Below are 25340 nucleotides of genomic sequence, written 5' to 3' on the forward strand. Positions count from 1 at the left end.
TACATCACCTATTTTGTCCCAGACTGAACAAACAACAAGATTAAAAACAGACGCGATCATTTTTATGCCGTTTATTACGTCTTTTGAACACTCTAATAGACTCTTCTAAATTATTACACCTGAAGACAATCTCCCCTCCATAAAAACAGTATTAAGAGCATGACATTAAATTTTCACAGCACTGCCTTTATCATCCGTTTTCTTCACTCTCGTACAGGGAGGGGGAGGGAAAGAAAAAAAAAGGGGAAAAAAAGCATTGTGAGTTAAAGACCACCATAGAAATGTAAGCAGCACAAAGCACCAAAGATTTAACACCAGAGCCACTTGTTGTGAATATTATCAAGAAATCCATGAAAATAATAATAAAAAAAGATCTCAGGCTAGTTGAGCAGTCAGGAAGAAGCTTCTGCTGCGCTGTAGTTTTCCATCTTTAATAGTTTGATAGACAATCTCTTGATAATATCAGTCACAACTGACTTCAGCGTTTCTTTTTCTGCAGATTTCAAACCATTTTCTGTACAGCTACGAGGCTCTGCTCATGCGGCCTCCATTCTTGTAAAGTGAGAAAGATCCCATTAACGATATCTAAGCATGATACTGTAGTTCTGTGTTCGAATATCAAGTAAAACATTTAGGTATTCAGGATTTTTTTGCTTTTTTTCCATATTTAAGTGACTAAACTGGAAAAGTGGATGTCTTAACACTAGTTTTACATACAGACATTTAAAAAAACAAAAACAAAAAAAAAAAACAAACCCCACTATATCCTCAGAAACCGTGACAGTTTCTCACAACCAACAATAATGTGATACCGTTACTTGAGGTGCTCATACATGGAGATTCAGGTCATGATTACATCACACCTGGTGTTACGATTCTGAATGAACATCAGCACATAGTTTCATACTGTACAACGTAGGCATTCACTTATGTTATACTTGATTAAAATCAGCTATGGTAAGGTCACTTGAAACTACACACAATATCAACTAATGGGCATTTTATGCAGGAGATTTTAAAAAAAAAAAGAAAAGAAAAGAAAAGAAAAGAAAAGAAAAAAGGCAGACAATGACATTTTCAGCCTGCGTCATCAGGAAATGCTCTTCCCTATAAGGAAGGACATCCCAAAACATCGCTCACTAATCACTTAACTGACGCGCATGCAAAGCTTTAACCAAATGGGTCGCAGCGGAGAAGTGGGAAGCACAGGATAAAGACATAAGAATAGAAGAAGGTTTGGGGGGAGCGGTTACTAAACCTTTGGTAGACAAAAAAAAATTGTGAAGGCACATTTTTAAATCCCTTCCTCAATTCTTCAAACTGGGGCACGTTGCGTTGGCGTTGCGTAATATTGCAGGATGCTTACAGAACTGAAAGTTAGGGAGGGCATTTTTGCCAAGACTGATTCAAAGTGTAGGGAAATGCTGTTTCATGTAGAGCAAAACGGCAGCTGTACGACAAACAGCCACGGATCTGGGTGTAATAAAGGACATGTAACAGAATTCTTATGACCCACATACTGATCTAGTGACTGAAAATGAAGCACAAACAGGCACCAAGTGTCCCTAAACATCATGACATAAAAATAGCTTGGGACCCAAAAAGCCAAAATCACTCAAGCCATGCTGACACTTTAAACCACACATTCAGAAATCCCTCCAGAAGCCGTGCACTCCTGGAATGTTTTTTCTTTTCCTGCCTTTAACGTTTAAATAAGACATAATCCGACTTCAATTTGGATTTCAAGTGGTGCAGTGCAGGTTTAAAATTGGCGCTTGCACTTTTCACCCATCATAAACCAAACTGAAAGCCGATTGTTTCACTGTTTATAATTCATCTTATACAAGTCCAGAACAGAGGAAAGTCTGCTCACACCTCTCTGTATGAATAGCTCAGTCAATCACCTGGGGAATGGAGGGAGGAAAAAAAAAAAAAAAAAAAAGGTTCACACCCATGTTTTGTGTTCTTTGTGGCATGACTGAATTTTTTTTTCATGCTTGGATTAACTAGACCTCCAGAACCCTCCCATTTCAACTCCTTTATTCTCTGCTATGATATAGCAACAATTTCCCTGCCTGGGTGTGCGATTCCACATACTCTTATCCAATGGAAAAAAGTCTCAGTCTCCTCCTTCGTTCCTGATTCACCTCTTTTTTTTTTTCCTTTTCTTTCTTTTTTTCTTTTTTTTTAAATGTCCGTTTTTCCCCTTTCCTCCTCCGTCCTCTCTCTCCCTGTACTCGGGTCCAACTGGCCACAGCTGGAGAACTCATCATCACAGGCATCGTGATCATCATCATCGTGATCGGCGTCTCCCGGAGCACACTGCTGCAGCTTTGATTGCAGGCAGCAGGCAACGGCACTAGCTGCCGCACAACATTCAACAACTACTTGGTCCACTTTCACTCAAAAACAGCCATTCACTAGAAGTCCTTCACTGTAAATATAAACCATGTGTGCTGCTGAAAGCATTTAGACATACGGACATTGAACATACATTTGGTAAAACCAGCTTAATGTCCCAAAGTTTGACTGCACGTACATTTAAAGCAGCTCTTAGGATACATTAATCAAAAGAAAACAAGCACTTTCTTTATCATTTCTCCAGCATAAGGAATTGTTCTCTGACAACCCCAGTGCTGGCTTAAGCTCGACGTGTACGCTTTGCAACCACACAAACGCGACCCCTGGGTGACCCTCAACTCCTCCATTCCCTCCAGTGATCACCAATTCAGGGAGCAGTGACATCATCCCTCCCGTTAGTCTGCACTGGCCCTCCATTTCCCCTCCGAGCTCCGGCAAACCAGCACTGTATATATTTTTGGAAGCCGCGCAGCTCACCCTGGCTCACCTCACTGCCCTCCATCTCCATCCCCTTTGGCAACACTGAAGACACATCTGCTGTCACCCACACACTGGGCCGGGGGTGGAGGAGAGACCCAGGAGGGAAAATACTTTGAGTCTTCACATGACCTTTATACGCAAAGATAAACTCCCCGTCACCCCTGTGGACTGTCTCTCCCTCTCCTGTCTGAGCTAGGCGGAAGGTGTTAGGACACTATTCGGTTTGTGCGCCTCCATGCAAAGTTAGAGGATTTAAAATCCCTATCTGCGCTGCCTCGGTTTTGTAACATTCACGTGATACAGATACAGCAATATGTGAGACAAGCAATACTGTTGTACAAAGGAAGACCACTATATAGAGAGTTTGACCTTTTACAATAAGAGGAAACCTTGAAATCCTTTAAAAAAAAAAAAAATTAAAAAAAAATGCACAGTGTGATATTCCAATCTCTACAACATTGATCATTACAGAATTGTATCAATAAATATATTTTGGTCACTTCATTTTTATTCGGGATTAGCAGAAGTTGTGTATTAGTTTGTCCACAGCCACAAAGAGCGCCTTAAGACAGACAAAAAGAAATAAGCTGAAATGTAGACCTATAGGCTCGGCTCTCGAGTTTGCTAACATCTGAAAGAAAATGCCTCAGTCAGGTGTTTGTTGTATAATGTGTAAAGTTAAAAAAAACAAATCACATTTTTAAAAGAAACCGTTAAAAAGATTATATATTATCAACAACATCAACAACAACAAAAAAGGAAAAGAAAACTAAATGCAATAGATGTCAAGGTGGAAATAACCATGGCATTGCCTATGACCTAACACATCTGGATAATTTAAAATAGGCAACCAAGAGGTCTGTAGTTACTCTCAGGAGTCCACCTTCTTGCCGTCTCCCTCCTCAATGTCTCTCCCATGCTTTTTTACCCCACACCTCCTCTTGGAATGCTCACAAATCTGTGACAAATCACATATCATTTAAGTCCTGATGATGTGTTAAGTCTTCAGGCTTGGAGCTGAAATGTTAGTGTGTGTTCTCGTGTAAGTATCTGTATTATATGTTGATGAAAATAACGTGTAGAGGTGTGTGTGTGCGTGCGTGCGTCACTGTGTGAGACAGATGGATCAGGAAGCAGCCAAGGCTTTAATCAGGTACAGTTTGTCTCCCTGCTCACTGGTGAAGATGGGGGCCTTTTTGTAGTGTTCAACAAGCTCTTCCATAGAGTTGAACTTGCGCTGTCCGATGCAGTAAAGGTTTTCCTTCAGCTGCACTTTGAAATGCTTGTTCTTGCTCTGCGCCTTCAGGGAGATGGAAAAGTCGTTTGGCTAAAAATGAAAAGAGAACCGGGGTTACTAACAGTGTTTCAAAGCACCGACACATAACAAGATAAACCAAGGAGAAGGTGGAGGCTACTGACCGATGACTCGCTGTCTCGGATGAGGAAGTCTCCCTCTATGCCTCTTTGATTGAGCGCCACCTCTGCCTGGTGGCGCGTCACCTTTCCGTAGTACCACTCCTTCCCCGCAAAGCGCCCGCTGCCTGATGGCAAGATGTAGTCACACTCGGGTGTGGGCGGCCCAGCGGGCCCCGCTTGCGGTTTATGGGAGGTGGAGTCCAGCACAGTGACGTAGTTCTTGGGCACCAAGCCCAGCTGTCCATCCGCTTTGCGGCACTTCCACCACTCCGGGTCATTCTCGGGCTTCTCCACCACCTCCATTACCTCGCCCTTCTCAAAGTTTAGTTCCTCGTCGTTGCCTGAGCTGAACGGGTAGAGCGCCTGAACTGTGTGCAGCACTCTGTTTCCGTTCGCGGTGATGTTCACCACCGCAGCCAGTTTCTCGGTCAGCGATCCGGCAGGGTCGAGTCCGCCCATGCCCCCTCCCCCCGCCGTCCCATCCACGTCCTCCGTCACATAGTTGGACGGAAACCAGCCTGACCGTCCATTGTAGCTACCGCGCCACCAGCCGTCGCTGCACTTCTCCATCACCACCACACGTGTTCCCTTCACCAGAGACAGCTCATCCTCACGCTCTGCTGCGTAGCTGAACTTGACCAAGGCGGGAAGGTTGAGGTCATACAGCCTCTCTCCGTTATCTGCATTCATATCTGGGTCAGCATTAGGGGCTGGATCTCTCATACCCCCCTTTCTGCTCTTCACTTTCCCAATTCCTAAAAAAAAATAAATAAGACGAATTAAATAAAGATGTTGGCGTTTGCAGGGGAATCACTATCGTCATTCATATTAAAATTGAACCCAGTGAATTCAATCAGAATCTGGAAAGCAGCCGAAACATGCTTATTTGTCTACATTCAAATTTAAAAGTCATCATTTCAATTAAAACAAAAAAGGCCAGTTCTTTGGAATTTTATTTTCCCCATAATGGCGAGGAACAAGTCTGGAATTTTAAAAAAACAAACACAAAAAAACAAAACTGCACACACTTCCCATTATAAACATGAAAATTTAAGGCAGAAAGAAAAAATCCCAGACAAATACCAGGGAGCAATAATAAGCATTATGGGCTGGGTGGGTGAGTGGGTGGGTAAGCAGGGCTAAACATCATTCCTTTTCAACATTACATTCCCCTAACCCCCCGCTCCACAGTCCAAATCCAAATACATTCTTGGGGATTAGGCCTAGGTGCTGAGGAAACAAGAAAAAAAAAAAAAATGCAATGCTGGTGTGCTGGGGGAAAAAAGTGAGTGGGATGAAAACTTGTTTTGGCATGGACCTATAAACTCTGTGGAAACTAGAAAGAAAGTAAACTGCTGCTACGAAACAGTGGTTAAAAAAACCAAAAAAAATCTAAAGTAATACTTTATTTCATTGCTGCTAATCACATTGGACTAATTACCTGCAGCTTGATACAAAAAAAAAAAAAAAAAAAAAAAAAAAAAAAGCAGGAGCATCAGAAATATGACGCACAGGGCAGGTAACAATTCTGCAAACTGTGAGCACTGCAAAGAATTCATAAGGGAAGTAATAATTCACAAAATTTTAATACAATGCTGTATGTCATGTGAGGAAAGATAAACAGAAGAATGGAAAGTTAAAGATCTTTCTACACTGCAACTGCAAAGGTTTTTTTTAAATCTCAAAGTTAAAAAAATTAAAATAAATACTATTGCTTTTTCTAAATACTCCACACCGGATCCACTTTGAATACATTTGCACTAAAAACATGTTAGAAATTGTACTTATTTTTCTAAAGTAATCTCTGTAGGCCACTTGTGATCTTGTGTAACTGAAAGTTATTTTCAGAATGTACTGGTACTTTTTTACATGTATATAAAAGCAACATGTCATATATAGTCATATATATTTTAATGGGTCAATTTGTAATGTATATTACTAGTCTGGCACAGCTGAGATTAAACTGGACTGTATTTTACCTATAAAATCAAAGGCGTTTGACTTCCTTGTTCTAGAGTGCTCTTCCCAGTCTCTAACCAGCACCATCAATCTCCAAACACCCCATCAACCTGACCAGTATGGGATGATAAGGAGCATATTCATCAATGTGTTATCAACTGTGGGCTATCAGCAAACTAGCTATTCCTTTCTGTATTTGATGCCAACCTAGCCCACTGGTCATAGGTGACCACTGGCAAAAGGGCAACTTTTATCAAACATCCAGTCAATCTTTCTCCTCGTCTCAAGACCTACATCACTGATAAACACCCAGAGGCCAACGGTAGAACAGTCACCATGCCCGTGAACCTTTTTCCCCAGCTTGTGAATTCCTAAGGCAATTGTTTTACTGGGCAAGAATTTCCACTTGGTAGCCATTTTGCTACTTAAACAAAGCTCACGTGACGTTACTGTAATCATGACACATCTATGCTCTTACCGATGATGTGACAGTAAGACCAGACTGAAGCTAAAACTAACCAGACGCTGATATCAGATAGAGCGAGCAGACGAGAGACCCTATTTCTGATTACGTCTGCAAAGCTATTGCTTGCACAATCAAAAGACAGCTGGGTGAAATTATATACTAAGGCAGGGTGTAGTCTCCAGGACGGAGTGGGGAACGTGACTAATGTGTCACAACGCCATACTGAATATCCTTTACCACACATAAATTGCTACTGAAAGGTGTCTCTGACTCAAGGAGAGCAGACAAATTTCACGGTAGTGCTCAGAGTCCAACGTCAAATTGCTTCCAGGTAGACCCTGTTATTAGTCACACCACTGTACATAACTACAGACTCCAGACAGGGTGTTAAGAGCTGATGTCTGTAGGTGGAGGTTAAGTGCTGCGCAGATGCTAGTTATGCATCTGTGCAGTCTTTAGGACTTGAAGGCAAAACGTCAAACAACAACAACAAAAAAAAAAAAATTGTTTTGTTTTTTTTACAAAAAACAAATGTTTCCAGAGCACAAATCCACTAGTCTAAGTTTTTAAATATGCATAAACGTCACAGACAAAAATCTAGATTTCCAACAGCCAAAGCATCTGCAATTCTTGGAAACAAACAAACAAACAAAGAGTGATTATGCAGGTGCAGGCTCCGGGGTGTGCCTTTGCACAGTTGGAAATGGCCTAGTTAGCTCCATACAAAGGTTAAAGGTGAACTCTGTATAAATAATGCGTCTTTTACCTCCGACTGACACCAGAGACAACTTATTTTTGAGAGTTTTTATCTCTTTGCCCAGCCAACAGCCCTTATCAGTGTCCCTGTCAGTTTTTATTTGGCACTTCCTGCTCCGCTCACATGAACACTTTGCATTAAAAAACACGGAGCCACTAAATTTGACTAGATGCTCAATCTGTAGTAGTAGGAAGTTGAGATTTGCCTGTATGGCTACAGGTAGACAATACCAGGAGAAGACAAAAGGCTGTTATTTAGGGGAACCTGCTTCTCTAAGGGCCCATCTGTAATGCTGCTGTAGGTCGATTAGAAAAATGTACGTGTGGCTGTGTAGAAAAGCGCTTTGAGCACAATCTCTGGACCTTTTATTATGTCGACCCCAACAACGTATGTGCAGAGGAGTAAAGGCACAGTAACAAGCATGTACAGGTGGTAACAGCAAACAAACAACAAGAAAAGTGTGTAGAGGCATTTTCAAACCTGTAGAAATTCCAGATTATCTTGGCACAGATAAGAGGTAGCTAGATTTAGTGTCTTTTTTATGAAATAATGGTAACACATTACATAAGCTACATACGTTAGGGCAGTAACAGGACAGTCTGAGGTTAAGCACTGCTGGATTATTTGAGGGCTGAAGCTGGAAATCTTTCATCTGACCAGCAGCCCACTGCAACATCCAGTAACGAAACCTTTGCCACAAAATGATCCACATGACGAGGAGCAGAATCCGTCAACATGAAGTCAGAGTAAAGCAGCAATGAATCTTAAAACCCCAAAACAAGTCAGTGCTTTCACCTCTGGTTCCCTGTGAAAAATCAATGACTGCTGAAATACGGCCTGTGTTTACCGCAAGCTTGAGACCAACCGTTTTAGTATATGAAATATTTTAGAACTCACGAGTCGCTAATTGAGGCTACAGAAAGTCTCAAAGCCATTTAACACAATCGCTTCGAACACAAGACCTCACCGATTGTGCCGTCATTCAGCTGCAGTGGAGTTTACGACCTCAAATTAGGGTTTTCTTTTTGGCGACAGCATTTACACAAACGCCATTTTGCCAAAGAAAACAAACTAATTCTCCATATTTTATGCAATAATCCAACAAGCCTATTGAAACTCCTATAGGTTTAATTTGTCATGGGACAACGTCCAAGCTGGCCTACAAAAAGAAAACTGCGTTTTTGACTACAGATACATGTACACTAAAAAAAGCAGATTTAAACGTAGAAAGCTAAAAATAAACACCATCCCACCACCTACAGAGCAGTTTCCGCTCATTGCTGACACCTGAACTTAACCTGAAATTCTGCCCTCATGGTGCATATGTAACATGCAGTGTGGGATTTTCAGCTTCCCCAGAAACCCACAAACCCCACCGTTACTCTACTGCTACCAGAAAAAGGATAACAAGAGAAATGAAAAAGAACTTTGCTTTGGAAATTTTTCTCTCATTTGACGTCACATGCTTTTTCCTGTGCATTTCCTTAGAGGAGGACATAGAGGAAGGAACTCATATTGCAACAGATGGCAGTAAATAACAATGATTAAGACCATGACTTCAGTTGGTAACCGCCTCTGAAACAGTTGCTTTTTTGGGGGTTTACAGATGAGGTACACCGAGCAGGAGGAGAAGAAAGTGCTGGGGAGTTTGCTCAGCTACCAGTGGTAGACAGGAACTAGTTTTGTTTTTCAACTGTGGCCTCCCTACGCTGGCTGGCTGTCCCATTGTCTGCCAGGACCCTTTCGACCTCCTGGCTTCCCTCCATTTCACGACTCTTCCTCTGCGGACGACAACACCCCGCGTCAGGCTGTCTGACAGTGCCTGAACACACTCCTGCTTTGGCATTTTGGGTCCTCCAGCTCTAATCACAGTCATATTCTCAACTGCACTTCTGCTTATGTTGCCTAAAGTATCACGCAAACTACACTTATGTCATGTGGTGACAACACAGAGCCTCAGAAAGTGCTCTATACGTTCACAGCAATTCAAACTCAGACAATATATGTACCGCAAAACAGCCACGTTCAGTCGTATGGTTTACGCGCCAAATATAATGACAGCATGTGTAGTTCAAAAATCAAACAAGCTAAAGGAAAGACACACAAGAGTGAGTTGGCTGTTCTTCAGTGGAGACGACCGGGGCTACCTTTTAAGACTACAGCTTCAATAAAGCTGCCAACGCAGTTGAAACGCAGGAAACGTGCAAACTTCTTTCAACTTCAGCTGTTCGAGACATCAAAAGCAAGCAGGCAGCCATCGATCTCTGTGACGGAGGGAGAAATACTGCTCTCTGTTCTTTACGCATCTGGACAGCACACCGCTAGAGTCAGGCGCTACAGGAACATCATTTGGTTAACATATATAATCACAAAAAACCTAAACAAAACAAAAAACTGAGCAGTAACTTTAAAACTCGTTTTCACTTTCTCTTCACCTTTACTCAGGTGACCTAAATTTAAATTGCATTTTGCCGATGCTGATCATCATGTGTGCTTTCCCCCCCCCTCGTTCAATACAAACACATCAGTTCAATTAAAAAGAAAAAAAAAAGAAAAAGATTTCCATAACCACTTCCTTTTACATGATTGCTATTTGGACACGCCAATAAAGCAACAAGTGTCATGATACTGGTATGCTGCACAAACAAACAATAGATATTCAATTGTGGGCAGCAAAGCAGGGGGGCAAAGAGACGCTCTACTGAGAGCTAATATTTATATTCTTTCAGCCAACAGTATGTCAAAATGATGCTGAATAACAGCAAAGCCTAAAACAAAACTATATCTATGTACCAAAAAAACCTGCATACAGTCTGGTTTACTTGTTCCTTTTGGATTTCTGAGTTTTGGATTATCATAAACAAACACTTTAAGTGACCATGAAGCTCCAGGATCTTTTGACTGTACTCTACAGACCAAATGGTGGTTATTCACTGGGAAAAGAATCTGTATATTATTCTATAATAAAAGCAATCATCTATAGTAGACAATATAATTCAATTGACAAGGCGGGGGAGGGCGTTGTTAATGTCGGCAATGGTTCAACAGGCCCAGACCCTTGCTCACTTCCTCTTAGGCAATTGTTAATGAAAGAAGATACGGGAAAACAAAGACGAGTAAATGTCTTTTCACAGGAGAACAACATCTGAAGGCCTGAGTAAACTTGACAACTCCCCTGCCAAACTTCTAATTATGATTACGTCTTTTGCCTTTGTGGTCATGGAAGAGCGATCAGTGGTTTTGGAGAAAAGAAACTGGACTTTGAAATGAAGGAGCGTGCGACAGAGACGGCCAGAAAGTGCGACAGATAGGACCCCCCCCCAATGATTCAACTTCCTTCTAACTTCTTGCTTCCTCCCTGGCTTCACTTCTCCAAATGCTCAGAGAGAAATGTGGCTCAAATTAGAGTTTCCGCTCGCTGGGGAGGCCGAGAAACAGGAAAACAGAGGGAGGGGAGAGAGACAGAGAGAGAGACTAACAGCTCTCAGTTTACACAAGCAAAACGTTTGTTAGCTCATCTCTGTGTTGTTCTCATCCCCACACTCTGGATCCTTCAGACGGCAAGCAGACTAGTCAGTGGACACACAAAAACACACAGACACACACAGAAAGATAGACAGAGACAGGCGATATCACTCAGCAGTTACAAGGTGAGATTACAGCGAGCGTGTGCGTCGAAGCCTTTTGAAAACGAGTGTCAGCGTGGCTGTAAAATATCCTCATCCCACAGAGCTGTCCATGTAGCGACATTCCTCTGATAACCGAGTGAGGTGCGGGAGATGGGAACCCGGGTCCCATCAATCAGTAAAGACCCCTTCCTCCTCTTGACTACAATGACTACAGTGTTCTACATAAGCACCCCGCGTCCCTTCAACTGTAGCCCATGACAGGAGGTGGGGTGGACGGTGGGGGAGAGACCCTCCCAGAATGAGTGGGGGCGCCCTTAGGTTAGCATAAGAGAAAACACACTGGCTATATATTAAGATATTCCTAAACAGGGTAGGGGTCTTCAAGCATGATAAAGTAATACAGCTAGCTGCATCCCACTCACTGGGCACGAATAGTAGACAGAACTGGAGTGGGATCACTCTGTGTATGCATGTGTGTTTAACAGAAAGAGGCAGAGAACGATTGCTGAGGCAATTACAGGCTTCGGCTCAGCAGAAGGCTTTTCAAAAGCATATCCACCCAGTCTTTGCAGCTGCTCTCACACACACACACACACACACACACACACACACACACACACACACACACATACACACACACACAAAAGCTGTTAAGACACCCTTTCACCCTCTCTTTACCAGCACAACATGTTAGCACAGAAATCAGTTTCCGCCAGCTCCAATTATGACACATTTTCTTGGCTAACTTGAAGATAAAACTAACCAGTGTGAAAAATCAAAAAGGGAAGATGAAAAAGAAAGAAGACTTGACAATTGCTGCTGCACAGCTAGAGAGAGAGAGAGCGCGAGAGCGAGAGAAGGAGAGGAAAAAAAAAAAAGCCACTCAAACTTCAGACAAAACATTTCCGGACCACTTGTAAAACAACAAATGAGTCAGACTCGCTTTAAAAGGAGCTTAAGAAGACTAGAAATGTAGAAAACTCACGAAAGAAATGTTTGAATAGGTTAGCCATGTCCATTTTGGGCTTGCCGTCTCTCCCTCTCTCTGTCTCCTTCCCGGCCCCTGCTCTCTTCCCACTGCAGCTGTAGAGTTATTCCATGTGAACACCCAGAGAGCTGGGAGGATTTCAGAGCAGGGCAGCCCACTTGTGACCATGTGGTCAGGCTTACCCAATGAGAGTGTGGGATATAGAGGCCTTCAGTCCAGCTATGGAAGGCAGAGCACAGAGGCCTCATGGAGAGGGGAGGGGAGGGGAGGGGAGGGGGAGGGGGGTGACACTTATATGCGCAGAGAAAGAAAAGGGAAAGACAAGGAATAAAGAAAGTGAAGGAGTAATTTCCTCAACATATAGAAGCAGGAGGGTAGTGTCCTTAAAAAAATTATATAAGGATCTGTGAGGACATGGCAGCAGCTGAGTGAGTCAGTGAACACTCAGTGTCACATGACTGCAGTTGTTGGGAGAAACACTCATAACTTTACAACAAACTCAGGAAACATGAGTACTAAAACACACACACACACGGATCATACCATCACACATTCTTTCGAACTATGACACTGCTCCACACCCAGCAACGGACCTGGCTAAGAAAAGAAGAAGGAGGGAAAAAAAAAAAAAGATTTTCCCTCCCACATATTATTGAAGAGTCAGCCATAAAATTCACAGCTAAAATGTTTTAAATCTACTTAATAAATAATTAAAAACAAGAAAAAGTGAAAGTTATACATTTACAACCTTTCTATTGCTGCATTTGTGTTTCATAAGGTTTGGTTTATGGTTAAACCACGTTTGCTCATGTTTTACTGTGTTGTATGTGTAAGCGAGAAATAGCTGGTGTTTAATGCCATTGTTGCAGCTGTTCATATGAACCATTTGATCAACGGATCTACCAACAGGTGGGATGTTATGGGGAAGCTCGTCGCTGTGGTGCATGACAACCACACACACACACACACCCACACCCCACAGACAACAGAGAACAGACAGGCAAATAAACCTATAAAAGCCTAGGACATGAAGACTGAGGAGACCTAAACTGCAGCAGTAAAAAAAACAAAAACAAAAAATGTACATGCTCGAGTCAAGCCATAAACAAAAAAAAAGGCAAAAAAAGGGAAATCCCTGCTTATTAAAGTGAGCAAAAACAGAAAAGAAATGAGCCGCACATTAAAAACTAGAGAGGCTGCTTCCTGTCCTTACACGATTTTTCATTACGAGAGCATTTGAGCTGACAGGCTCCTCTAACCACAGCACTCACGCACACACTAACAGGAAGACACATTTCACGTGTCCAACAGATAAGGGTTTTGAAAAAACACTTGTAATGTATACAGTTATGACACACTTCTGGTTAGAAGGACGGAGAATAGCCCCATTTTTTTTCTAAACTTTCGGGAGGAAAAACACCTTTCGGGTAAAGGGTTTCCTTGCAGAGATCCTCCTACTCAACAGCCACTGACACTGCCACATCACCGATAAACAAAACTGCTTAAAAAGTACCCTTTTTTTTTTCCCTGCAATTTGATGTTATGCAGATAAATAGCAGACGATGACTAGTGTACACCTAATGGGTTAGCGTAAACCGACAACAGCTATGCCATTATGCTTTAATTAGGATAATGTTGGCATGTGGTTCAAAAAGTTTGGAGTTAAATTTTTAAAAAAAAGCTTCTGACACTAAAGACAAGGCATAAAAAACTAGGTAATTTATGAAAAGAGAAATCACAAACAAAATTTTTCACAAGCTATCTGGCAACATCCCAGACTGGAAGCAAGTGGTCAATGCGTGCAACACAAATTAACATAACCTTGGCTTACATGCACCCTCACATTTGGCTTGCTGCGACAGTACAAAAAAATATTGCTATGGTGCAGATAGAGGAGAAAACACCTGTGCTGTATCAATTCAAGACAAGATAAAAGGATTAGGTGCTGTTCATAAAGAAGCAGACTTGAAATTGTCCGATTTACCCCCACCCTAACACACATCAATAGGAGAAAACATTAATTGTATTGGCATTTAAAAATAGAGATCACCGCCTTACCAGGGTAAATGCTTCAAAATACACAAGCGTGCATCAGACAACGCTCCAAGAAACTAAGGTTTCAAACTAAAGTGCACAGTGAGATGAAAATCGGTCTCTGCATTTCAACCAATCACATATCAGCCTGCGACCATCTTCCTGTGGTGACTTTCGCAAGATTCATCGCACACCACAACAATGTGGTCAGAGACGTATTGTAGCTGGCCTAGATAAACGTGCTCCGTAATGCCACTTTTTCTCTTTTGAAGCATGCAAAACACAAAGCACATCAACCAACAGTCAAAGATGCTGCGAGGCATCAAACATGCGCAAATATTTCATAAAACATCATCAAAGCTTTACCAGGAAATGGTGAGATCCTCCATAACACTAAACAAATTTGTGGAGAAGAGTGTTAATTTTAATACGGCTTCAAGTCAAAGTCAGGAAATCATAACTACTTTTTACCTAGTGTGTCTTTGAGATTCTTGACTATAGATGCTTTCCTGGCACTGTTTTTCCTTTCCACATAGTTGGACGGCACAAAGCCCGTTTTGTTGGTGGCATTTCGAACCCTCCACCAGGACTTTGAGTCATCGAGAAGCCAGAGACGCTCGTTTTTCTTGATGTCCAGCTCCTGGTCCTGCTGGGCCATGTAGTCAAATTTGGCGATGACAATCACCTCTTCCGTCATCTTGCACTAGGAACACTGAGAGAGAGCAAGGAGAGACATAAGAGTGACTAAAGGGTATATTCTACCTCACAAACTCTTTGAATCTTTTTATACATTAAAACATTTTCAAAATAGTGTCATCGAGACTAGTGTTATCTCATGAGCAGCAGTAGCAGTTACTTATTTACACTTATACCGAGCCTTCATATCTTGCCCAAGTATGGATTATGAGCATCTGTTTCCTGTGTCTGCTAACACTTGAGACGCATGTCCAGACTGTGGTGTTTGCTCATGTAGAATGATTATTTAGAAGACACAGCAGACATAAATTTAGAAGCCGTTTAAAAACAGGCAGCCGTACCTGTACTGCATCAAAGCTGAGAACTTCAAGGGCTCTGACAATTCTGCTGACCTAGAAAAAGAACAAGAACGATGCGAGATAATTACTACTTGCTTCTTCTTAAAAGTCGTCTCTGCAGATTTGTCGATATTACCAGGAAACTTCCTCTTTCATACAGTGTCGGCTCTTGATTTTTAAATAAAATGAACCCAGTGTGTTTATAACATTGTCTTCGTAGGGCACCAATGCCAAGATACAGATGATGTTATTAAACTATATTAGCAGAAGGCCAGCCAACATTTCCACAGTTTAGTCTCTTCAGATATAATTTCCCTCCACTAATTGTATTCTTTTAATAACAGTCATAACTGACTATTCACAATGACAGTGTACAAAAGAGGCCTTCATACATTTACACAGGCGGTTAGGAGCAATGCTAAACTACCAAACCCTCTTTTCTTTTAGGCACCAAATGTGAAGCGAGAAATCAGAACGATGGTAAAGATTACTGCAACAGGGAAGCAAAAAAAAGAGAGAGGCACTGTGCGTCAGAAATGTGGGTACGTCAGTGAGCGAGGCTCTCAGCGAGCACCAGTGATGAAGGATATTATTTTAAATTTAGCACTGGCCTATAAATATTCAAAACTGTGCGCAGCGCCAATGCAAATGTTCTGCTTATATGAACAGCGATGTTTGCGATCATTCATAGGTTCCCTGAGCTATCTAAAATTATGATTTCGGAAGACTGTGATCCACTGTGAAGACTTCATGTTCAACAATGAGCACATTCACAACAGCTGGTCTCATGACCCCTGCAGCCATCAGCACAATCAGAATATGCTAGATTAATACAGCAGATACTTGGGTCAACAGTGAGGGAGTGGGGCACCACTGAAGCATCTGCTTAGCTGCTCTGATGTCACGAGAGTGGATGGAGTTTCACCTTCACCCCCCGCCCCAAAAACTCCTGACTGACTCCAGGGACCAGACACTGACCTCGGTGATAGAGAGCTCTTGGTTTTTATTTGAAGCAGCAGCAGTATCTAAGTTTCCTTCTACAGCTGGCCTTGAGATACGCCTAAACCTGATCTTAGGCAAACACAAGCAGAAGCTGCAGAGCTAAGTTTCAGCATGGTTAAGCAAGAGGAGGAGAACAAACAAAAAAATAACACAAAAAAAAGAGGTCTGGGGAGATCTTAGCTGACTAAGAAAAAGAACAGAAGACAGTTAAAGCAACATGGGATTATGCTGCCACATTAAGACTACAATGAGTTTAGAGTCAGAAACTAAGAGGTGTGATTAAAAAAAATCATTTGTGTAACACAGCTTCCATAAAATGCTGGTTGGGCGGGGGGCACCTGTGGTTTAAGCTGCATTTCCACATATGGGGTGTTGTCTTAATTTGCAAAAAAACAAATAAATAAATGAAAAAATCATTTGGGTGTATAATGTGGTTTGATCTCATGGCTTGTTATTGCATGCTCCTTTTCCATCCCTAATTAAATTAATGAACACTGAGAGACATGTTAGGGAGTGGCACAAAAAAAAACAAAGAGCTGATTTACTCTCCTCGAGAGCCTCTTTCACCCAAGACAAAAGCAACAATCTCTCCACTCCCTGGGCTGGGCTGGATAACTGTCTGCCAAAACAGGAATACAAGTGTGTATATGTGCTCCTCCTCCATTTACAACATCCCACCCTTACTATCGTTTTTCCATTTTACACTCTCCCTAGTATTTCATGACCAAATCGCAAGTGCACAGCTATTCCTCCCATTTTCAGAAAACACGCTGCAACCCATCACCCCCGACATCTAGGATGGCTAAGCACTAAGTGCACATTAACACCGCAGTGACTTGCGATGCGAATGTGAGGGAGGATCAAAAAGTTAAGCGACAGATGCCCTGAGCTAATCATGCAGCTGCATACTGAGCCGAGACCAGTCGCCTTGCCCCAAAGCGCTACGCGAGAGGTCAGACGGGTCAAACTGCTCAAACGGTGTCACATTAACATCCACTGTGGATCTCCACTTACCCTGCTGCCAGGCAGAATTAACAGGTAAGCCCAATCCGCCAGCAGCCCATAGCACGCATCGATCTTATTGACTTTGTGACTAAATGTCTTCACATTTATCTTTCTAACTCACAACTTAAAAAAAAACAAAACAAAACAACAACAAAAATAAACAGAGGGAAAAAAGGACTCCTCTTAAATTATAAAATACAGTAGAATAGCCCTTTATTCTCATCGTACATGTACAACAAAATTGTAGTTTGGGAGCACTGTGCTGCTGTATACGTTCGTATGCGCCGCCATCTTGCAAGCATCTTGCATTTGTGAGACAAAAATTAGGTTAACAAACCTAAAACGTGACAAAACTGTCTTTCCATTTAGAGTTGAGATGAATTAACATATGCAGAATCACCTGTAGTTGGAGGATTTTGCAAGACATGTAAAAAACAAAACAAAAAAACATATTCACTGATGATTCACAGTGATGTGGAGGAGAAAAGAGGCCAACCAATAACAACAGCAACAACAAAAAACCATTACGAGGGCAAGGGCTGCCGATGTGGAAATGTTCTGTGGACAAGATTATCAAATGTGATGATGTCATGACTCAATGCTCCCAGACAAATAGCCTGTGACCTTTATAATGAGTAAGTAGTAGTAGTATAGATGTTTTGAAGAAACCAAGCACTGTGAAAAATAACGTGGGTGCCAAACATAAAGCAAAAACACGACCTTTACGGACACGCTTTGTGGTCATCAACGAGGGCACCGAGACTGCATGAAATGGTTGGAGAAGTAGCCAGATCTGGTGGTCTGTGGTAAGTGCAGGGTTTTCCCTGCTCGTGGCAGCTCTACTATTCCTCCCTCGTAACATTCAAAACCAGTCTGCTGTCAATAAAACAAAAAAATTCATCTTTAATATTCTGCCTTGAAACAGAATAAAAACCTGTTTTCCAATAGCTTCTTTACTGAGAGCTTTTCCAACATGTTATTATTGTCAGTATCATCTGCTTTAAAGGCTGAATTATAATTTAGATTAATCATGTAATATCTGACAAAGTATCAGAAAATATTGGAAACATACGGGGGCAGTTTTTACACAAAACAACCAGCTGAGTCTATGCTGAAAAGCTGTCACTTCACAGCTAACAGCATAAGATTGAACTCTGTGTGGGGGTATTACCACAAGTGGAATGTGTGTTTATAAAGAAAGTGGGCCTATTTGTGTCATGCTAATGTGCAGAATTATAAACCAAGCGATTAGTCTGGCTCAACCTTATCTAATGTCACACCAGGCCAGTGACAGGTCAAGCAGTGTTAATATAAGTGAACCACTCATGTTCTCAAGAGTACCAACTCTAGTCACAACTGTTTCCCATCAGCAATGTAAAGCTAACTCAAATCGCATCACTGGGGTATTAAACACAGGTCAGCCATCCTTTATTTAGAGTCATCAGAAAATACCTTTCTGTTACACAAAATTTGACAAGGCTCAAGTGACGGTGTAAACCACAAACCGCAACAACTGCAAATCAGCAGTGTAATGAAGATGCACAGTGCAACTTTGTCAGTTCTTGTATTACTATAAAACAACACTGACATGAGTTCACCACATCCTGCAATCTACAGCTGCTGCCATAACCTCTCGAGTCTTTGCATGAGAAAAAGGGGGAGAAAAAAAAGAAGCACACAAGTGAAGAGCCAGTCAAAGAGCACTCCTAGTGGACTCATAGTGGAATGCATTTCATAGAGATGCTGTCCTGGAGACGAGCATGAGTAGAAAATAGCCAAAACTGCACTGATATCAATTTTTGTCCTTTTACAAGTCATATGAGAAGTTATTTGTTAAACAAAACGAACAAACAAACAAGAAAACCTCACAACAGTTGGATAATGTATCAGCCAAACAAGCCAAAAAGAACAACTATGGATCCTTGTCTATCTTCACTGTGGGGGCATACAGTGTATCACTGCTAGGCAAGACTGCTGAGGCACTGAGACAGCAACAGCATGAGCTCACAGAGGCAGACAGAGTAACCTAATCCCTGTGACAGCCTGCTAAAATCACAGGGCTCTGCTGCCTTCTGGAATGTGCTCTTTCTGCTCGCTGCTCACTCAGCCCCTCTGGCACTGCTACACTTCCTCCTTCCACCAAAATGTGCATTTTAGATACAGGGAAGGTCTGATCCACAAACTGACAGCACAGGATGGCGATGGGCCGATTAAGACATGTTTGCGCTTCTCTTCACACCGAACCACAGCAGCTGAAATCCCATGAGACTGCAGCTCATCCCAGATGTCCCAGTTTCTCTCTAAACAAAACAGAAGCACAGCAGCAAAGGGTCATGGGAGACTTGGCAGGCCAGCTGTGAGACAGGAAGTGTGGACACAAGGGTGACCGGATGATGGGAAAGTGATGCAAGCTGACAGAGAGCAGGCTTGACCCTCTTCAAGTTTAGATGAGTTCAGATAACTTATCTTTGCACTGATGCTTGTAATGTACCTTGTTAAAGAGATCAAAGATGAACTGCTGGACTAGTTTAAACTTTAGCACCAGTGCTGCCGAGAGATCACATGATTTCCCACTTTAGAAAACTGTATTGTTCCAGCATCACATTAAAATTGAATTAGGGGGCATCTAGTGTTTTGGGTTAAGCATATAGACTAAGCTACATCCATGACTGTGTGAAAGCAGTTGGTTATCCACCCCTCGGGATCACCCTCAGCAGTTGGGAATGGCCTAAAATAGACCGTGGCTCATGTCCTTTGAGAACTGCCAGAGATTTACTCTCATAGCAACGACCAACAGCAAAAGTTTCAAGCTTTCTTTTAGACTAACTTCACATCAAAAAGGCCCACTCTACACTCTAAACAAATATGTGAAGGGCCCACATAAACGCCACTGTTTGAAATATGTTGCTTAGCAATTCAGCCTGAAAATCCCATGCAAAAAAAGGAGCAGCGCCATTTTCATAAAAGGCAGTATTTACGTAATTTTGGCAAACTTAATCTCTCAAACACCACAATACAGAAATTAAATCATAGCCCATGACATTTTCAAATCTATAGCAGACAAACAAACATATCATCATATAGGCATCCATCCATATTAGAGGATATCCATTGTTGTGTCTGAGAAGAGTATCTGTTCATAAAATTCAAATTAACAAACATTACGCTACTGTAAAATGTTTTCACTTCCTCATTTCACTTCACGGTTTATTATTACAACTGCATATTCACCCTCAGTCTGTTTGTTAACTGTCTAGCCCACAGAAAGACGGTACTGGTGAAGTGACTCCTTTTCTGTGGCTGGAAGAGGGGGACGAGATGTTAAACAGAGTGCCAATGTCTTTGTCTAAGCTGCACAGAGATTCACCTGTAATAAAGTCAGAGTTTTGATTGTGCAAAATCAAAATTCAGCAAAGTCTAAATCACTGACCCAGAACAGAGCAATCTACCAATCATGAAAAAATGAAAAGGGAAGACAAGAGACGTGAAACCAAGATGGTTTTCATGGGTTCTTACAAGTAGGTGTTTGCTAATAAAAGTTAAGAAAAAATGCTGAAACCAACATTGTCAAAATGAAATAAGTTATTGATCTGTATCAGCCCGGAAAGCCTGATCAAAGCTTCCTTATCAGAAATCACAGCAAGTTACATAACCAAAGTGTTTGTAGAAAGCCTATAATGTTGCAAAGGCAAAACATAGAAAGAATTTAACTGCAAAACCACTTGCAAGACTGCACACGAGTCACGCTTTATCTAATTATAATTAATTATTTATAGTGAATGCACACTCTACAGCTGGCAGCACGAGGTGATTCACCAGAAGCATGCTTTCATTCCATCCCTAAGCAGATATCTGTCAGAGCTTAATACCTCTATGGAAGAAAGGATCCATTTCCTTAGACTCCACCTAATTTAGCAGCCTACACCTCTTCATCCACACCCTGAAATTGGCAGCTCTTGTTCTAGCTGGCCTACCCACCAGGTCAAATGATGGCCACATCCAAGCAATCTTGGGTTTAAAACAACGGCACAGCACACTTTCAGATTACCTCACAGATTCCGAGAGCTCCAGGGGATTTCCCAATGACTAATCTAAGTTTACAAAGCAGAAGGAACTCCAACATACAGCAGTGCAGTTTAATAAAGCTGCTCTTGGTTTGGTTTTGTGTACTGTCATGGTTCCTAAATATGCTAGGAGTCAGTAAGAGATCATCAACAAAATCTAAATATGGGGAAGTACTGCCATGAAGCAGAAGATCTTGTTATTGTTGCAGTAAAAACAGCAGATTATTTGCAAACTGGACAGTACTAGATATAAAATAGATACTGGCTTGATTTCAACTCTTCCTACATCCTCAAAAATGCCATCATAATTGAACTAAACAAGCTACTTGGGGCAGACGTCTGAGAAGGACACATGTTGGAACTTGTGGAAAATCGAAAATCTAGGATCTGCAAAAATTCCCATCCTTACATTCTCTGATAGGAGAGAGGGAAACAAAAGAACATTTTCCACAGAAACGCTCATCTCTGTACTCCCCAAATCAGTCAGCCTACAAACATTTCAATCCATTTTAGTTCTTTTAGGGTACTCTCTGAGAGTAAAATCAATGTTCTCATGCATTTTTAATGAAAGCTGGAGATTGTTTGGCAACTTTTCCATACCCAGGGAAATGATGTGAAACAGCACTTGTTATATATGTTGCTAACCCCTTCAAAAGATCCAGCACATTCATTTCAGAGGCAACAACAGATTTTTATAGGGATGGTCGGCTTTTTTTCTACACACAAAAACTAAAGAAATCAAAATGATCTGATTAAGATGCTTAACCAAGCCAATATCCCAGCAGTTGCTTGAAGGTCAGTTTGAAGGCCATCAAAAACGCGATAAGAAAAACAAACTGATTCTCAAATGACTGATGAGATTTCTAGCTTGCCAGACCTTTTAATTATTTCATTCTTGCTGTTTGATTTCCCGTGTGATTGCAGTAAAGAAGATCTAGCTTGCTTTAATACAAATATTTTCCATGTTGTCGTTCCGGCCAAGAGCGCTATGCCATAAAATTGAACTTTGCTCCTAGGTTTGGGTGATATTATAAAATACTCACAGCAAAGTTTCCATCTAATCACTGATCTCTATTTGCTACCAGTGGACCACAGAAAACACCGAAAGCTCAGATTATAGATCCAATAATTTTGAAAAAATCTGAGCTATATGAAGGTCTAACTGTTTTTTGCATAACATGTTCAAAAAGAAAATGACAAGAAAAACAGGGGGTGTAGAAATCACCCATGAACCATCATTTTCTTGCTCTTTCTGAGAGTACTGTAGCAGACTGATGCAGGTCTGTGGACAGGACTTACTATTGGTTTAACAAATTCACAGAAATTGCCAAACGCTTGTGCCTGAAAAGCCTGCTTTCATCATTAAAGACACGCACAGTTCTTTCATTATGACAGTATTGCTTTTTTTTGTAATTCAGTGCTACACAACTGCTGTCACAACAATGAGTCGTAGTTGCATGAGTACACACATCCTCATTATCACTTTGCCAAACCCACTGAAAGAAAACCCTGAACCATAATGGACCAAGAGAAAAAACACTGAAACTGCACACTTCTCCTACTCGACACGAGGAAGTCAAATCATTTACTCCCCAAAAAAGAAAAAAAAATAGAAAAAAAAAAACAAAACAGCAAATACAGCCGGGACAGTACACTTTTACAAAAGTTGGAAAACTTAGTCCAAACAAGAAACAATAACTGGGCACTTCCTTACGACTTTGCTTTAGTAGTTAAGCTGAAATTTCTCCTTTTTCCCCCCTTTTTTTGGTTTCAGTGTTTTGCTCATTACTCGCCTTTTTTGCCCTTTGCCAGGGCACACCAAGCAGAAGCTGTTGCTCCGTCATGTTCTGTCACAGTTAATGTATACAGAAAACGTCTGTTATTTACTCTTCAAACATCTGCATGCATGAGCAGTCGGGCACAAAAAAAAAGAAAAAAAAGAAAGAGGAAATGGAAGAGAATGTATGCAATAACAGAGATTAGGGCGATAACATGCAAAGAGGCAATTGCGGAAAAAAGAAAAAAAAATTCCCCATTTCTCAACTTCATAAGAAGCCCAAAAAAAAAAAAAAAACCAAAAAAAAAAAAAAAAAAAAACAGAAAGAAAGAAAAGTGACTTTATAAACTAGCTTCTGAGCTCTGAGGGAAATTTTAGCCATTGAGAAAAGCGCAGTTGGTATTTTACCCTGGGCTGCGAGGACAGATTTGGCTGCTGGAGGCCACTGGTAGCCGGACACTCGGAAAAGAGGAAAGGGCATAGCCAAACAAAAAAAGGATAACGCCTTCATACACATAAGATTATTCTGTCATAAAATCCAAACAAGAGCACCATTATAGTGTGGGATGTATGACTATTACAGGAGTACACAAGGAGTATATCTGAGTGAAGGAACAGTCCTCACTTCTGCACAGAAGCTCATGACATGGCAGCTGACAGGTGCAAATTTTTAAAATAGTTTGCCTAATTGCAGTTTCCATGTGTTAAGATGAAAATCAAATGCAAGCCTTCAAGTACGAAATGCTGATAAGAATGGCATCACCATTTCTTCCTGCAAGCTGTGGATGCCCTCTCTGTGACTCCAACTGAGAAGAAAGCAACAGCAGAGCAAATGCCTCTCTCTTCCTCCTCCGCCTCCTCTCACCTCCTTGAAAACTAACTTGTGACAATAATTACAGAGTAATTCTTAACCAGTCGCTAGTATTTGGTTGCAGAGACGTGCAGGCTACTCCCATAAATCGCTCAGATATAATTAACCACAAATCATCAAATAAATACCTGCAATACAAAAACCTCAAGCTGGAATAATCTGTTGAGTGTTGCACCAAATTTTGTAAAAGGCCACACAAACAAAAGCCGCAAGGGCTCGCCAGGAGTTATACAGACGAACTGCCCCATTGTGCTTCTAAGAATGACATTTAGTCTAGCTTGGGTTGTGTAAGGTAGAAACAATGTTACGAGATAAACAAAGTGTGCAATTACCCAAAATCTTGCCCAAAACAAGATCTAAGCGATCCAACTAGGTATATGTAAGCTCAAATGCGTTTTGCACGTATTATACAGGTAGATATTTATCCACAAATTGAGTTTAGATAAAAACAGAAAAAAATAATTCATTGTTGTATGTTCTCCAAGGTGGAGATTTCTCCTGCATTTTAAATCTCTAGGACAGAATACCTTTAGGTTGCGCACTACTGGTCCAAATAAAGGGATACCAAGCCAACTGGGTATCACTGGGTGAACATTGAAGTGATGGACCGGCTATGACTAATTATGGCTACTTGAAGCAAAACCCAATACTAGTGAACCACATCGTGACCACGACCAAGCGAGTTCAACTCAGTACGCAATTGAAAACTTAATCCTAAGATATAATAAGAAAAAAATAAAGCTGCATTTAAGTATAAACTGTAAAGTGGATCAAACGGTTTAATATCACTGTGGCTTCATTTAATTGTCATTCTTACAAATAGAAGTGTTTACGTGGTGCCCGCTTGAACGAAAAGAAGTATAAAGATGATAAAGAAGTGTAGCAGTTTTGGTGGAGTTTTTACCTTATAACCTGAGCTTGACAGCGTGTCACGCTAAAACGGCTAACATTAACCTGGCTAAGAAAATTCTCCCATATGCTTTTAGTGGTTACAGCCAGACTAACCGTCTGCCAGCTGGGTAACAGTATGCTGACCATGCTGGCAAGGACACTAGGTGTTTTTGTCTCTCTCTCCTTTTCTTTTTCAGTCTAGGTTAACGTTTAGCTGTTAGCTTGCGTGAGCTTTAACGCTGGAGAACCGTTATTGCAGCAGTCTGTATCACAGAGCTTCACCATCAGCGGCAGCTCAGATTCATACCCTGCTCTAGTCATACCACGTCTTACCTGATTCCTGACGGCCACCTCTTCTTATGTCCTTTTGGAAATATGTTAAAGGGTTACACACAGCAGCTGAAGATGCACGGAAACGGCATCCAGAATCCTAGCTAAACAGCCAGGGTTTTTTTTCCCCTTTTTTTTCCCCACTCCAAGAAGCTAGCCTAGCTGACGAGACGCCGTGCCCCGTTGGAATAGCATTTCTGCATCAGTGCATGTCATCGCTCAGCAGCACGGCTAAGCTAACTAGCCGCAGCTACACAAGCAGTTCAGACGCTCTCT

The 25340-nt window shown here is 41.5% G+C and overlaps 1 protein-coding gene across 3 annotated transcripts; it reads right to left on the bottom strand.

Annotated features, from left to right (window-relative positions):
• Positions 1-56: 56 nt before the first annotated feature.
• On the bottom strand, positions 57-25340 carry nck1b (NCK adaptor protein 1b). Of its 3 annotated transcripts, XM_005448885.4 has the most exons (5): positions 25068-25338; positions 15128-15178; positions 14562-14802; positions 4261-5012; positions 57-4168 (listed from the first exon to the last, which is right to left on the bottom strand). In XM_005448885.4, exons 3-5 carry the CDS (start codon positions 14785-14787, stop codon positions 3968-3970), a joined length of 1179 nt encoding a protein of 392 aa, XP_005448942.1. In that variant the 5' UTR covers positions 14788-14802; positions 15128-15178; positions 25068-25338; the 3' UTR covers positions 57-3967. The 3 variants fall into 3 exon arrangements, with proteins under 3 accessions (XP_005448942.1, XP_003439252.1, XP_005448944.1); XM_003439204.5 differs by lacking the exon at positions 15128-15178 and having other exon boundaries at positions 25068-25340; XM_005448887.3 differs by lacking the exons at positions 14562-14802; positions 15128-15178; positions 25068-25338 and adding an exon at positions 12054-12208.

Source organism: Oreochromis niloticus, linkage group LG9 (genome assembly GCF_001858045.2).
Source record: "Oreochromis niloticus isolate F11D_XX linkage group LG9, O_niloticus_UMD_NMBU, whole genome shotgun sequence".
Classification (NCBI taxonomy): domain Eukaryota; kingdom Metazoa; phylum Chordata; class Actinopteri; order Cichliformes; family Cichlidae; genus Oreochromis; species Oreochromis niloticus.

Coding starts and splice junctions, on each gene's coding strand:
- nck1b (XM_003439204.5), bottom strand. CDS start 14,787: ATGACGGAAGAGGTGATTGTCATCGCCAAATTTGACTACATGGCCCAG. Junction 5,013..14,561: donor GAATCTCAAAGACACACTAG/GTAAAAAGTAGT, acceptor ATTTTTTTTTAG/GAATTGGGAAAGTGAAGAGC. Junction 4,169..4,260: donor TCCGAGACAGCGAGTCATCG/GTCAGTAGCCTC, acceptor TTTCATTTTTAG/CCAAACGACTTTTCCATCTC.